Source organism: Pongo pygmaeus, chromosome 16, assembly GCF_028885625.2.
Source record: "Pongo pygmaeus isolate AG05252 chromosome 16, NHGRI_mPonPyg2-v2.0_pri, whole genome shotgun sequence".
In the NCBI taxonomy this organism is placed as follows: domain Eukaryota; kingdom Metazoa; phylum Chordata; class Mammalia; order Primates; family Hominidae; genus Pongo; species Pongo pygmaeus.
This window is the reverse complement of record NC_072389.2, coordinates 71138312-71153605: the sequence shown is the minus strand read 5'-3', so window position 1 is coordinate 71153605 and position 15294 is coordinate 71138312. Positions and strand designations below refer to the sequence as shown.

Sequence of the window (15294 nt, the reverse complement as noted above, 5' to 3'; positions counted from 1 at the left end):
TAACGTTAAGATTATTTAAAGAAGTCCATCACTTTCAAATTTATGTGACTGTGAAAGAAAATCAGTGGGTTTTTTTTTTTTTTTTAACACAACAGCCAAAATACAACTCATCCCTTGATATTCAGAAATTGGTTCAGTTCTTAGTTTAACATGAAATTGGCCTTACTGATTGTTAAATAAGTACCAAATGTGTCTTATAAAAATGAGAAGTGATTCTCACTATGAATAGGAAAATAGTGTAATAGGAAAAACATACTACATTGGGAATCAGAAGTACTTTAATCTTGACTATTATACTTGTGACTTTTGTCATTTAGTCTTTATATGTTGTTTTCTTATATATGTTTTTAAAATGTTTTGAGGAGAGGTAATTATAGCTGCCTATCTCATAGTGTTCAGAGTAGTGTTGTATAAACTAAAAAGTAGAAAATATTATGACTATTTTTGCCTTTAACTGGGTTTTATTCATGTTTATAGATTAATGGTTCATTTGGTTTATCATTTCATAACAGAAATGTTTAATTTTTGAATTATTTGTACATATGAACAGCAGGAACACATTCAGAGCCTTGTAGACATCTACCTTTTCCTTCAATTTAGAACACTTGAGGGATGATTGATACAGAGAAATACTATTTCTGGTGCTGTTAGGGAATTAACAAATGAAAGTATCCAGAAATATCATCCCTAGTTCTTTCTTGAAAATGCTTTGGAATAGGGAAAAGATGGATACATGCCATTACCTGCTTAAAATTCTCAATTCATTTTCCTATACAAACACTCTTATAAATGGTGATTAGCCATACTTCACATGGTAGCAGTGTTTTGCTATAAATGTGTGTTAAATTTTTATAAGTCCGGCATGGTGGTGTGCACCTTTAATCCCAAGAGCAATTACTACTAGCTACTCAAGAGTCTGAGCGGGGAGCCCAGGAGTTGGAGTCTAGCGTGGGCAACATAGTGAGACCCTGTCTCTAAACAAAAACCAACAACAACGAAGTATTAATTTTGTATGTGTGGAATGATATGCTAACCACTTTTTAAGACATTTTTAAAAATCAGATTTATTGAGATATACAAACAGTAGATACACCATTGATGTACAAAGTTTAATGAGTTTTGACAGATATATATTTCCATGTAACCATGACTTCCAAATATTTTCATCACCCCAGAAAGTACATTGTTTTGGGGGAAGATTTATTTTCTACATTTTGAATAACCTACTTACAAACAGACTTGTGGAACCCTGCATTTTGTATGTTGAGTTCTGGTCTATAAAGCTTTGAAAACCTGTTTTTTTTTCTTTATTATTTTCTATTTTTGAGACAGGGCCTCTGTCACCCAGGCTGGAGTGCTGTGGCACGATCTCAGCTTACTGCAGACTCGATCTCCTGGGCCCAAGTGATTTCCCGCCTCAGTCTCCTGAGTAGCTGGGACCACAGGCGTATGCCATCATGCCTGGCTAGTTTTTGGTTGAGACAGGGTTTCCCTGTGTTGCCCAGGTTGGTCTTGAACTCCTGGACTTAAGTGATCCTCTTGTAGTAGTCTTCCGAAGTGCTGGGTTTATAGGAGTGGCCACTGCTTGTGGTGAAAACCTGTTTATTTTGAAGAGATAATGTCATAGCTCCTTGACAGTTTTGTCTTCATTTGAGTGTTATACCAAGAACTTGTTTTTCAATATTTTAATCAAAATTTTGTGTTTGCCTTATTTGGCACTTCTGTTAGGCCATTCTTGTGTTGCCATAAAGAAATACCTGCGTCTGGAGAACTTATAAGAAAAGAGGTTTAATTTGCCCCTAGTTCTACTGGCTTTATAGAAAGCGAGGTGCTGGCATCTGCTTCTGGTAAGGCCTCAAGAAACCTACAGTTATGGCAGAAAGCCACAGGGAGCCACTAGGGAGCCAACATGTCACATGGCCAGAGCTGGAACAAGAGAGAGTGGTAGAAAGTGCCATATGGTTAAATAAAACAGATCTCGAGAGAACTCACTCACTACCACAAAGACAGAACCAAGCTATGAGGGATTTGTCCCATGACCCAAACACCTCCCACCAGGCCCCACCTCCAACATTGGGGATTACATTTCAACATAAGATTTGGAATAGACAAATATCCAAACCATATCAGTACTTATAAAATTAAATATTGGCAATAAATAGAAAGGTGTGCTTTAAAAAATAATTCCTCTACATTCTTTTTTATAGGAACAATCATATAAAGATGATGTTTCTGTCTGGCATTACCAACTTTGAATGATTTTCTCACAGGTGCTGGGCTTCCATTGGTTGTATATATGTTCTCACTGAGCTTCCATTACGAACAGTGGCATACATTTGTGTAACTGTTCCTTGTGTGAACCTTACTGAATCATAAGGGACCAAATTGGTAACCAAGGTTTTGCCAATAGCATGCTTTAGCCAATAAACGTATTAATCCACATGAGAACACTGAATTGGTTGTCAGAATCCAGGTAACAGTGAGAAGAGAGAAGTCTTATATTGTTCCCTTTTATTTTTGGCCTATTTTATGTATCCCATTCACAAATTTCTGTTTTAGCTAAGAACTCAGGATTCCTAGCTAAGTCACATGATTTAAAGAAATATTAATATCTAAGATATACAAGATTTGTAATTTTGCTGACTAGGGTATTACGTCCTAAGGAGCATATCTTAGTACTCATAGTTAATACATTATGTTGTCTAGGATTTTCTGTAGGCCACCTGTTGTTTATGTGATGATAGTCCATGCAGAAGGTGACTGGAATCATTGCTTAAAGATTATGAGTTCTGAGAAGTCTCGAAAAAGAAAATTCTATTAAATGTATAATCATTGTTTCTAGGTAGACTATTTTCCTAAAATGTTATTTATCTATTCAAAGTCTAGATCCAACAAAAGATCACTTATATATATGAATTAACATTATACTTAAAGATTTTAATGACTACTCAAAATCAAAACCTAAAATTAATGCGTTAAAACATAATTACTTGTATTTGCTTTATTGTAATTCAAGAGACTCTTATTAGAGAAAATAAAGTGTCACGAGATTCAAAATATATATATGTGTATATATATGTGTATATATGTGTGTATATATATCTGTATATGTGTATATATATATCTGTATGTGCGTATATATATGTGTGTATATATATGTGTATATATGTGTATATATATGTGTGTGTGTATATATATGTGTGTATATGTGTGTGTGTATATATATATATATTTTTTTTTTGAGATGGAGTTTTTGCTCCTGTTGCCCAGGCTGGAGTGCAATGGCATGATCTTGGCTCACCGCAACCTCCGTCTCCTGGGTTCAAGCAATTCTCCTGCCTTAGCTTCCCGAGTAGCTGGGATTACAGGCATGTGCCACCATACCTGGCTAATTTTGTATTTTTAGTTTCTCCATGTTGGTCAGGCTGGTCTCAAACTCCCGACCTCAGGTGATCCGCCCTTCTTGGCCTCCCAAAGTGCTGGGATTACAGCCATGAGCCACCGTGCCTGGCTCAAAATATATCTTAATAAAGTTCATATGTAGTTAGAGCAGAAGTTAATTGTATCCCTGGTGTGGTTATTAACCAGAACTCTCTGAAATGTAAATAATTATACAATGCTGCTACTACCTTTCATGTTTTGATACCACAGTGACTCACAAAAAATCAGTGCTTATTATTCATCTGCATATGTTTTCTGAATATCAGTAACACTTTAAAAAGAATAATTTTTGTGAAGGTTATTCCTTAGTTGAGTAACTTTGAGCTTAAGTTTTTAAGTGAACAAATCCTCTTACCTCTGGCAGTTTAGCTATAGAAAATAAATAACATTAAATATACATTAACTGTCTCATATGGTTCATGACTACTATTGAACAAAAATTAGATGTGTGGTACTATTATTCACTTATTCTCACGTGGTATATTAACTCTTTTAATCTTAGCATATCCAAACAAAGCACTTGACCGACTTTAAAAAGCTGGAGTGGGTAATACTGAATAGAAATAAGAAAAACAATGTATGAGAATTATGTGAGTTTCATTTATGACTAATTTAAGAACCATGTGTTCTTGTTCTTCATATGATTATATTTTAAATCCTTACAATCTGTTCCTGTGGGATGGTGCTTAACTAAAGGCAGTTTTGTGTAACAAATAGTCTGGTAAGATTTTTTTCTTGGTTTCCCAAGAATCCCTTTCCAGTGTTTTCTGAGCATATTAATGTCTTGTGGGAAAATATGAAGAGAATATGAAAATTATTTTAATTTTATCCTGCTGTGGGTGTTGGATTTCTTTTTCTCTCGATAGAGACAGATGTCACCATGCTTTCCAAAAGACAGAGATGTCCAACTGATAAATGTAGGATTTATTGCATGGCTATTTTTACAATGTTAAAATGAGATTTTATTGGTATATAAGTAAAAGGAAGTATCTTTTACCAAGCTATTGAGTCTACAGTGCAAAATTTTAGTATTTGTATAGACTTTACCAAAAACTAGAGCAGTTGTCCTGGACCCCACACTTTTTTATGAGAACAATATGGCTGGAGAATGGAAAGTAGGCACCAATATGGAGAGGGAGAAGCTCTAAAAAAAGAGTGAGAACTATTAAATAAATAAACATTTGCTGAGCATGGTGGCTCATTCCTGTAATCTCAACATTTTTGGGAGGCTGAGGCAGAAGGTTTGCTTTGAGGCCAGGAGTTCCAGATGAGTCTGGGCAGCATAGCAAGACCCCATCTCTACTCAAAAAAAAAGAGAGAAAACTTAGCTGGGTGTGGTGGCATGTGCCTGTAGTCCCAGCTACTTGAGAGACTAAGGCAGGAGGATCACTTGAGCCTAGGAGTTTGAGGTTGCAGGGAGCTGTGATCACACCATGGCATTTTAGCCTGGGCAACAGAGCAAGACCCTGTCTCAAAAAAAACATTAAGAATCATAATATATAGGCTGGGTGCTGTGGCTCATGCCTGTAATCCCAGCACTTTGGGAGGCCAAGGCAGGCAGATCACCTAAGGTCAGGAGTTCCTGACCAGCCTGGCCAACATGGTAAAACCCTGTCACTGTTAAAAATGTAAAAATTAGTGGGTGTGGTGGCACGCACCTGTAGTCCCAGCTACTTGGGAGGCTTTGGCATGAGAATTGCTTGAACCTGGGAGGTGGTGGTTCTGGTGAGCCAAAATTGCACCACTGCACTCCAGCCTAGGTGACAGAGCAAGACTCTGTCTCAAAAAAATAATAATAATAATAATATATATACGATTTAGTAGTCTGATTCTTTTCTCATTTATTGTTATTTTGTGAATATTTTTCTCATTATTATAATTCTGAATCATGTCCTAATTTTTGTCTAGTTCACTGTATGGATATACCGTTAAAAACATTATTTAATCCAAGAGAATATAGCATATAATGCTGTGAAATTATAATCAATAATTTACATAAGAAGATTTTTGAATGTATTGGTTCCTTTAAGTGTTAGAAAATTTTTAAAACTCACCTCTGTTCTTTTTTGGTATACTCTGCCCTAAGTCCTTATCTTAAAGGTTTAACTACTTAATAATTCTTGCTCTTCCACTTAATCCACATGGTATATGATATTTCTAACCTAATAAAGTTCTGTGAAATGTATTTTGTCATATGTGTAACATCCTTTTTTATTAATATCAATATTATTCTCTTTAGTTTATGAGCTCTTATGGGGCAGTTTATGTTCTATGAAGTTTTCATTTTTTCAGGATATTACCTTGCCATCGAGAACCTAGTGGAAATAGTACTGCTAAAGTGCTTTTGATATTGATGTGACTAGAGTTTAACTCAAATGTACGTCTACATATGCTGAAAGAGCTTAGGGAAATTTGTTATATTTAGTATAAATTTTAAAAATATATAGAATTCACTATTCTTATCACATAGACACACATGTACGTGGATTTAAAAAATATTATTTCTTGATTACAGTCTCATGATTCAAATGCAAAACATTAGCATATAAAAAGGTATATTCAAATATAAAAAGGTATGTATTCATCTAGGTCCTATTCCATCCTTGTCTACCCTATTCCTTTCATCTTCCTCATATAGGTACTTTTCTTAGTATCCTTCTAGTATTTCTTTATGTAAATATAAGCAGAAATGAAAGGCAGGGTGCGGTGGCTCACACCTATAATCCCAGCACTTTGAGAGGCCAAGGCGGGCAGATCACAAGGTCAAGAGATCGAGACCGTCCTGGCCAACATGGTGAAACCCCGTCTCTACTAAAAATACAAAAATTAGCTGGGCATGGTGGCACGCGCCTGTAGTCCCAGCTACTCGGGAGGCTGAGGCAGGAGAATCGCTTGAACCGGGAGGCAGAGGTTGCAGTGAGCTGAGATCATGCCACTGCACTCCATCCTGGCGATAGAGCAAGACTGTCTCAAAAATATATATATATATACATATATATGTGTGTGTGTGTGTGTGTTATTTTCCCCTTTTCTTATTCAAAAGGTAATATACTATTTACAGTTTGCACCTTACTGTTTTCACTTAATTATTTTGGCACTCGTAGAGAACTTGCTCACTCTTCTTTTTTAATAGCTGTTTAGTATCCATTGTGCAGATGGTTTATTTAACCACTTCCCTTTATATAAACACTTGGCTAACCAATGTGGCTTTTTTAATATATGTTTTTAAAACTCCTTTAGGTGGATATGGACAAGAGCGGTGAAGTACGACTTATAGAACTGGATGAATCTTTCAAAAGTGAACACACTGTTTTTGTAACACCACCTGAGATCCCCCACCTACCCAATGGTGAAGAACCCCCTTTACAGTACAGGTATTCAAGAGGCAGAATGTTTGAGATTGAAAGAGAGAAGCAATCCATCATCTGTGACGTAGCTTTCTAAGGACTGTGGTATTTTCAAAAATCCAAACTTTACAGATCCCTAATTTTTAGGTGGTAAGCAAGCTTATCCCACATCCATTATTAAGCTTTGAGGTATAAAAAGAAAACATATATAATTTTGCATAATATAGACTTGGGAAGCTCTCTAATGATGTCTGCATAAGTATCTCTCCTTGTAAATGTTGATTACATTCAGTTAGACTCCCCACGTCAAATGCAGCACTAGAATTTTGATTTTTTTTTTCATTAAAGCTGGTTTCCTCACTTTCAATTCCTCTTTTCATCTCATACACAGATTGATTAATATAGCCTTGGTTTACGAAAAGATTAAATCTAATTTAGAGCCAATCTTTGTGGCCTTGATTTGTACGATATAATTTTTTAAGTTACTAATTTTTTTCATGAGTTTTAAGTCATGGAAATTCAGAATTATTGGAATTGATCATTGTTAATTTAGGGAATTTTGTTAGACACTGTGCTAAGTATATAGACTTGAATGATATATTGTCCCTGCCTTCAAGTCTAGTGAAGAAGAGAGAAAAGTCCTGAGCACAGTAAAATAAGGGCTATTATAGAGGTGAATGCATTATTTAGTTCCCAATATACATTTATTTTTACTTAAAATTGTAGTTTCTTTTAGAGTTTAAAAGATTTCTTAATTCTGCAATAATACTTTGTTACTTTGTTTAAAGATTCTAAAACTATTTCACATCTATCACCCATTGAATCATAGTTTGTTATTTTCATTGAGAAAGGATTTTTCAAGACATCTTTGGGGATGTTTATGACTTGGATTAAATTCTTCCTTTTACAGATGAAAAAGTGGTGTGATAGATGTTTATGTTGATTAATCAGAGGCCACTTGATTTCTACTCTTTTCATCCACTGATGATGATGTTCGTATCACTTTTTAAATGTCTTCTGTCAAAGATATTTAAAATATTTCTCTTAATTTCTCTCTTCCTCTCTTTGTCTTTCTAAACAAGTTCTCATTTTTTAATCTCTTTTGTACTTTATGCTTATTTGTCTTTTGGTATGTGTCATTTCGAGTTTTGTGTTTCGTGGTTTGGTTTTAACTTTTTAATTTAAATTTTATTTTTAGATTTAGTCCTTTAACTCTAAGAAAATTTGGCCAGACGCGGTGGCTCATGCCTGTAATCCCAGCACTTTGGGAGGCTGAGGTGGGCGGATCACTTGAGGTCAGGAGTTGGAGACCAACCTGGCCAACATGGTGAAAACCCTGTCTCTGCTAAAAATACAAAAATTAGCTAGGCGTGGTTGCAGGCGCCTGTAATCCCAGCTGTTTGGGAGGCTGAGGCAGGAGAATTCCTTGAACCGGGGAGGTGGAGGTTGCAGTGAGCCGAGATCATGCCACTGCACTCCAGCCTGGGTGACAGAACGAGACTCTGTCTCCAAAAAAAACCACATTATTTCAGCCTGTGCAACATAGCAAGACCTTATCTCTACAAATAATTTTAAAAAAATAGCTGGGCGTGGTGGTGCACACCTGTGGTCCCAGCTACTCAGGAGGCTGAGGTGGGAGGATCACTTGAGCCTGGGAGGTTGAGACTGCAGTGAGCCATGATTGAGCTCCTGCACTCCAGCTTGGGCGACGGAACAGACATAAATCAAAAAATAAAATGAAAAGAAAATTACTTATCTGAAAACGTTTCTGTTTTTTTAGAATCTGTCATTTTTTTTCTTCAGACTACCAATGTAATTTTGGTATAATCATTACCATAATTGGGAAAACACCATAAATGTCCTTAATGAGCACAGAGTCTGCCTCATAAGAGATTACTCATAAACTTACATTGTCTATATAAAATAATTTGAAATAAGACACACAAAATGGTCTTATTATCTCATCATATACATACAATGAATTTTTTAAGGGACATGGTTTTCCTGGATTTCTTTGCTGTTTGCTACTCAACATTGAATCATTACTAACATTTTCTTATTCTATGGAATTTGACTATAGTAATGTATAAAAAATATTGTCTACCCTCTTTCATTATAGTTAGGTTTCTTCTTAAAACTATATGCTTTTAAGAAAATATTATATAGTATTCTTAAATAGGTTAAATGTATTGCTCAGGGGGCTGCTTTGGTTTCTTTCAGCATATCTTTTTCGTAACTGCTGCCTTTCACTTATTTACTTACTTATTAATGAAGTTTCACTATGTTGTCCAGGCTAGAGTGCAATGGCTGTTCACTGGCAGAACCATAGTGCACTACAGCCTTGAGTTCCTGGGCTCAGGCGGTCCTCCTGCCTTAGTTTCCTGAGTAACTGGGATTATAGGCATGCACTAATTGCACCCAGCCTAGCTGCTAGCTTTGAAATGTCCAGAGCATCTTGGTCTAGCACCCTTATTAGGTTTACCTCCTAATAGAGCACCTACTCTAACCTTTTCTTCCTCTTATTTAACCTTCTCAATTTTCTTTCTCATAAATGATGCCCTGAACCCACTAGCTAACCTGACAAACCAGTTCATGAGAATGTGAGAGCAAGGCCTGGTGTGCTAATGTGCTAAACCTAAGATTGTTATTTGCATCTTTCTAAGAAGGGAGGTTCAACAGTAAATATGTTAATCCAAAGCAATGACATTAATGATTGCCCTTTTTGAAAGAGTCTTAATTTGGTGGGCCTTTTACCAACTGTCATATTATCTAATATGTTTGCTATGTATTAACAAGAGTACTAACTTTTAAAAGTTTGCTTAAGTTACCTTGGAGTTGGATGTCATGTTCATTTATATGTTTTTCCCTTTTCCTCAAAAACTAACTTGAGTCTGAATTTGGCTATTACATTTCTAATTATTATAGTAAGAAGAGCAACATTAGCATGAATATTTGTTGAGTATATATTACAGCCTGACAAAGAAAGATAGTTAAATTCTAAGTGAAGAAGTTATTGGTCATAATTATATTAACCTGTAACCACTATGATCATCTATGTGTGTTTGAGAACTGTTTTTTGTTTTGTTTTGTTTTTTCTAAAACAGCTATAATGGATTTCCAGTTCTTAGGAACAATTTATTTGAAAGACCTGAAGGATTTCTACAAGCAAAGAAGAACAAATTGCCTTCAAAATCAAGTAGTCCTAATAGCCCTTCGCCCATGTTCAGAAGAACAAAACAGGTACTTTATCGCATTCTTCATGTAATCAAATTTTAGAACAAGAAATAAATTGGATATTTATCCTCCCGTAGTATGCTTTATCACTTCATATATAACTATTACTAGATTATTATGTTCCCTAAAGCACTCTGAAGATGGAGCAATCTGACTTCAAGAAATTAACTAGTTCTCTTGTCCTAGAACTTTATTTTATATGCTGTTTAGTACAGATTCAAACAGAAACTTGAAAACACATTAATTACAGACATATTTTGTTATGGAAACATTATAAAAGCATGTGACTTGTTTAGCACTCAGTTAAATAAAGATGCCTAAGTGCATAAATTTATTAGTAAGATCTTTATATTTTTTCCAGGAAATTAAATCAGCCCATAAAATTGCAAAGAGGTACTCTTCCATCCCTCAGATGTGGTCTAGGTGTCTACTGCGCCACTGTTATGGACTGTGGTTTATTTGTCTCCCAGCTTATGTGAAAGTCTGTCATTCAAAAGTCAGGGCTCTGAAAACAGCATATGATGTGCTTAAAAAAATGCAGTCAAAGAAGATGGATCCGCCTGATGAGGTAACAATTATTTTATTGTTATTATTATTATTTTTTGAGACGGGGTCTCACTCTGTCACCCAGGCTGGAGTGCAGTGATGCAGTCGCGGCTCACTGCAGTCTTAACCTCTTGAGCTCAAGAGATGCAGTCCTCCCATTTTAGCCTCCCAGATAGCTGTGACTACAGTCATGTGCCACCACGCCTGGCTAATTTTTTAATTTTTTTGTAGAGACAGAGTCTCACTATGTGGTCTAGGTTAGTCAGAAGCTCCTGGGCTCAAGAGATTCACCTGCCTTGCCCTCCCAAAATGTTGGAATTACAGGCATGAGCCACTGTGCCCTGCCACAATTATTGTTTAAAATGCATTATTTTATTCTATATTTATGTACATGGTGACATCTGTGTTTCTGTACAATTTTGAACTTGTATTTCAGGTATGCTACCGCATTCTTATGCAACTATGTGGACAATATGATCAGCCAGTGCTTGCAGTTCGAGTGCTTTTTGAAATGCAGAAAGCTGGTATTGACCCCAATGCCATTACTTATGGTTATTATAATAAGGTAAATACCTTGGTTTAATGGATAAAGAGTATTACTTTTGTCATTATACAACGTTAAATTTAATGGCAGAAATAATTTATGCAGCGGGTTATTTGGCATTTATTTTAGAGTATATAAAATACATTTTGTCAATCAAGGAAGACTTTAGTTCTCTTTTATGTTACACAATCTACTTTGATTTTTTCTTTCTTTGAAACAGGGTCTCACTCTGTCACCCAGGCTAGAGTGCAGTGGCTCAATCATCGTTCACTGTAGCCTTGACCTCCCAGGCTCAATTGATCTTCCCACCTGAGCCTCCTGAGTAGCTGGGACTACAGGCATGTGCCACCATGCCTGGCTAATTTTCATATTTTTTGGAGAGGCGGGGTTTCACCTTGTTGCCCAGGCTGGTCTTGAATTCCTGGGCTCAAGTGATCCACCTGCCTCAGCCTCCCAAATTGCTGGGATTACAGGCGTGAGCCACCACTCCTGGCCTACTTTGATATTCTTTAGCTTTATTCTGAAACCAATATATGTTCACTTATAAAAATTATTTTACTAATTATTTTATTTTGTTGAATGAATAGGCTGTTTTGGAAAGTACCTGGCCTTCAAGAAGTCGTAGTGGCTATTTTCTTTGGACAAAAGTAAGAAATGTTGTTTTAGGAGTAACACAATTCAAAAGAGCTTTAAAGAAACATGCACACTTATCACAAACAACTCTCTCAGGTAAGGGATGTACGTGTTTTACTTGTTCTTCAAAATTAATTGATTAGCTACAGTTTACATTTTTAGAAATTTTAAATAGTTTTAAAATATTGAATGTTTTAGTTTTTAGTTTTATTAAGCAAATTATGTTACTCTTCCCATTTAAAAACCATCGGATTTCACTTCTGTTTAAATGTTTCAACTTCTGATGACCTTTGTGTGTGTTTTAGTGTTCATTAATAACTCACAATAGGTTTCTTTGTTATAGTTGTATTTTGCTAAGTATGTGGCACTTTTCATGTTCAGTATTACATTGGTGGATTATTAGCTTGAGCAACAAATTAATGTGTATTTTTGGTACCTCTTTGAGTAGTAAAATGCTGTCAAATTGTGTTCTTAAGCAGATGGCAGTGACCTGGATGCTGTTAGTCATGGCAGCATGGATAGTGGTCATGGGACACACACTGTGGAGCAGGCATCTTTTAATACGGGTTTAATCAAAGTATATGCTACTGATGATAGATCTAGTACAGGTTTGTGTATGCTTATGTATACATTTATTATAGTACATTTTTAAAACTAGATTTGCTAGCCTATGTTTTTTTACATTTTCATTTTCAGTGATATGTTTAACTGTCACTTTTTAATTTATATTACGTATTTTATTTGATATTAGATTTAATAACTATATGAAATTTTATCCATTCTTTATTTGAATAGAAATAAAAGTTTTAAGAGAGGTTATAAATCACTTTATTCAAGTATTTAGTACATGATAATCCAGTTAACTCTGCGTAGACATAGATCTGTTTGCCCTATCATTTTCTTATAATAAATTCTTTGAAATTATGAAAATGATATTAGAGTTTTTTAAAAAAAGAAGTATAGCTCTGTATCTAAGTTAATAGTATTGTACCAACATCAATTTCCTGGTTTTGACAATGTACTATGGTTATGTAAGGTGTTATCATTGGGGGAAGCTAGGTGAATAGTACCAAGGAACTCTCTATACTGTAATGTTTTTGCAACTTCTGAGTCTTAAGTGATTTTAAAAGTTGTAATAAAAAATTGTAAATATATAAAAATATAGCATTTTAAGGCTGGGTGTGATAGCTCATGCCTGTAATCCCAGCACCTTGGGAAGCCAAGGTGGGTGGTTCACTTGAGCCCAGGAGTTTGAGACTGTCTGGGCAACATAACGAAACCCTGTCTTTACAAAAATACAAAAATTAGCTGGGCATGGTGTCTCGTGCCTGTGGTCCCAGATACTAGGGAGGCTGAGGTAGGAGAATTGCTTGAACCCAGGAGGTTGAGGCTGCAGTGAGCCATGATCAAGCCACTGCACTCCAGCTTGGGTGACAGAGTGAGACCCTGTCTCAAAAAAAAAAATTTATATATATATATATATATATATAAAATAATATATGTATAATATTATATATGTATGTGTAGTAGTATATGTATAACATGTGTGTATAATACATATACACATAATATATGTATATGTATTTATATATGTGTATATAGAATTGTATATTTTATGTGTATGTTTATATATGTGTATATAGAATTGTATACTTCAGTGCTAGAATTATAGTGCCAAAGATGGCATTAATTTCATAGAAGTATAAGTTTGTATATCAGCTTTTCTTAACGATTATTACAATTGACACACTTAAAAATAAATTATTTACATAATTCTGTTCTTTTTATTATTACATTTCAAAAATTACACTACTTTTGACTACAGATAAGAGTAAACTCTTAAAGGACAGAAACTTTAAAAATTGAAGCATTGCTAATAAAATATGAAGGCCCCTATCTCTGCAAATGTCAATATTATTTTGGTCTGTCTTACTTTATACCTACTTTTAAGTTTAATAAATGTAAGCTCATTTTGTTGAAATCTAATATTCATAGTTATTCTTCCTTGATTGATTTTATTCCTTGATTATGCAGTGTGATTTTAATCAGTTATAATAGTTATCCTTTGGCATTATCTCTTACAAATGAAGAAATCTTATCTTTTAACTGTGGCTTTTAAAAAGGCTATCTTAGACCTGGTGCAGTGGCTCACACCTGTAATTTTGGGAGGCCAAGGCAGGCAGGTCACTTGAGGCCAGGAGTTCGAGACCAGCCTGGCCAACATGGCGAAACACCATCTCTACTAAAAATGCAAAAATTAGCTAGGCATGGTGGCACATTCCTGTAATCCCAGCTACTTGGGAGGCGTAGGCACGAGAATTGCTTGAACTCAGGAGGTGGAGGTTGGAGTGAGCCAAGATCACGCCACTGCACTCCAGCCTGGGCAACATAGTTGAGACTCTGTCTCAAAAAAAAAAAAAGGCTATTTTAAAATAGTGCAAAACCTAATAAAAGCATGAATTTCATCAAGATTATTCTCAGATTTTTCTATTTATAGTTCTTTTAGAAATGGACCTGAAGTTTGATTAGAAAAAATAAAAACTGAAAATTATAACAAAGATATTAAAGTGAATATCTAGTGATACATAATATAATTTCTTTAGAGAGTGCTTTACAAGTTTATAAACATTTTTCATATATAGTCTCATATAATAATAAGAACCTTATGTTTTACAAATTTGGGAACTTCAAATCCAAACAAAAAGGTTACATTGTTACTTAAAATCACATGTCTCCTAAGATAGAAAACTAGGATTCAAAACCTTATCTTTTGTGACTAATCTGGTGAAAACGATTTTCTAAAAATGATGCAGAGCCTCTTTAGCAAAACAGTGTATTAGAAATTTTTTTATATTGATAGACCTTTTTCCTTTCTTTGAGACAGGGTCTCACTCTGTCGCCCAGACTGGAGTGCAGGGGTGCAATCATAGTTCACTGCAGCCTTGAACTCCTGAGCTCAAGTGATCTTCCCACCTCAGCCTCCCAAGAAGCCTCCCAAGAAGTGTCTATAGGTGCATGCCACCATGCCTGGCTAATTTTTTTTATTTTTTATTTTTAGTAGAGATGAGGTCTCACTGTGTTACCCAGGCTGGTCTCAAACTCCTGGGCTCAAGTGATCTGCCTGCCTCAGCCTTCAAAAATGCTGGGATTATAGGCATGAATCACTGCGCCCAGCACCTTTTGCTTTTCTTAACAATATCTTTAACACTAGATTTTTATCTCATTCCCATGTATTTGTACTCACATACAGTTCAATGATTATTCAGCTGAATTTTTTTAAAAATTAATTACCTATCAATAAATTTGAAGAAATCCAATATTTTTGTAAAATCATTTAGACATTTAGCTCTAGTGACCTATGTATGAATGTTCTGTTATAAATTCTTTGCAGATTTCTCCATTGCTTAGTTGAAACTCAAACTTTCAGCTAGAAAGGTCATGGACTTGTATAAAGAATGTCTGGTTTGTCTGTATCTCTTGGAGCTCATATAGTAGTGTGAATGTATGTAGTTACTTTTGACTACAGTGTGGAACCAAGAGTAAATTATT

The 15294-nt window shown here is 35.2% G+C and overlaps 1 protein-coding gene across 3 annotated transcripts in view; it reads left to right on the top strand.

Moving 5' to 3' along the window:
• The window catches only part of DENND4A (DENN domain containing 4A), a 137426-nt gene that overhangs the window by 84741 nt on the left and 37391 nt on the right, over positions 1-15294 (top strand). Inside the window, exons 15-20 of one of the 3 annotated variants that reach the window (XM_054450222.2) lie at positions 6682-6815; positions 9893-10028; positions 10384-10590; positions 11005-11133; positions 11700-11841; positions 12225-12353. In XM_054450222.2, coding sequence (XP_054306197.1) covers positions 6682-6815; positions 9893-10028; positions 10384-10590; positions 11005-11133; positions 11700-11841; positions 12225-12353 — 877 coding nt within the window. Of the gene's footprint in view, positions 1-6681; positions 6816-9892; positions 10029-10383; positions 10591-11004; positions 11134-11699; positions 11842-12221; positions 12354-15294 lie in introns of all 3 variants that reach the window. The other 2 variants (XM_054450221.2, XM_054450223.2) reach the window with 2 other exon arrangements.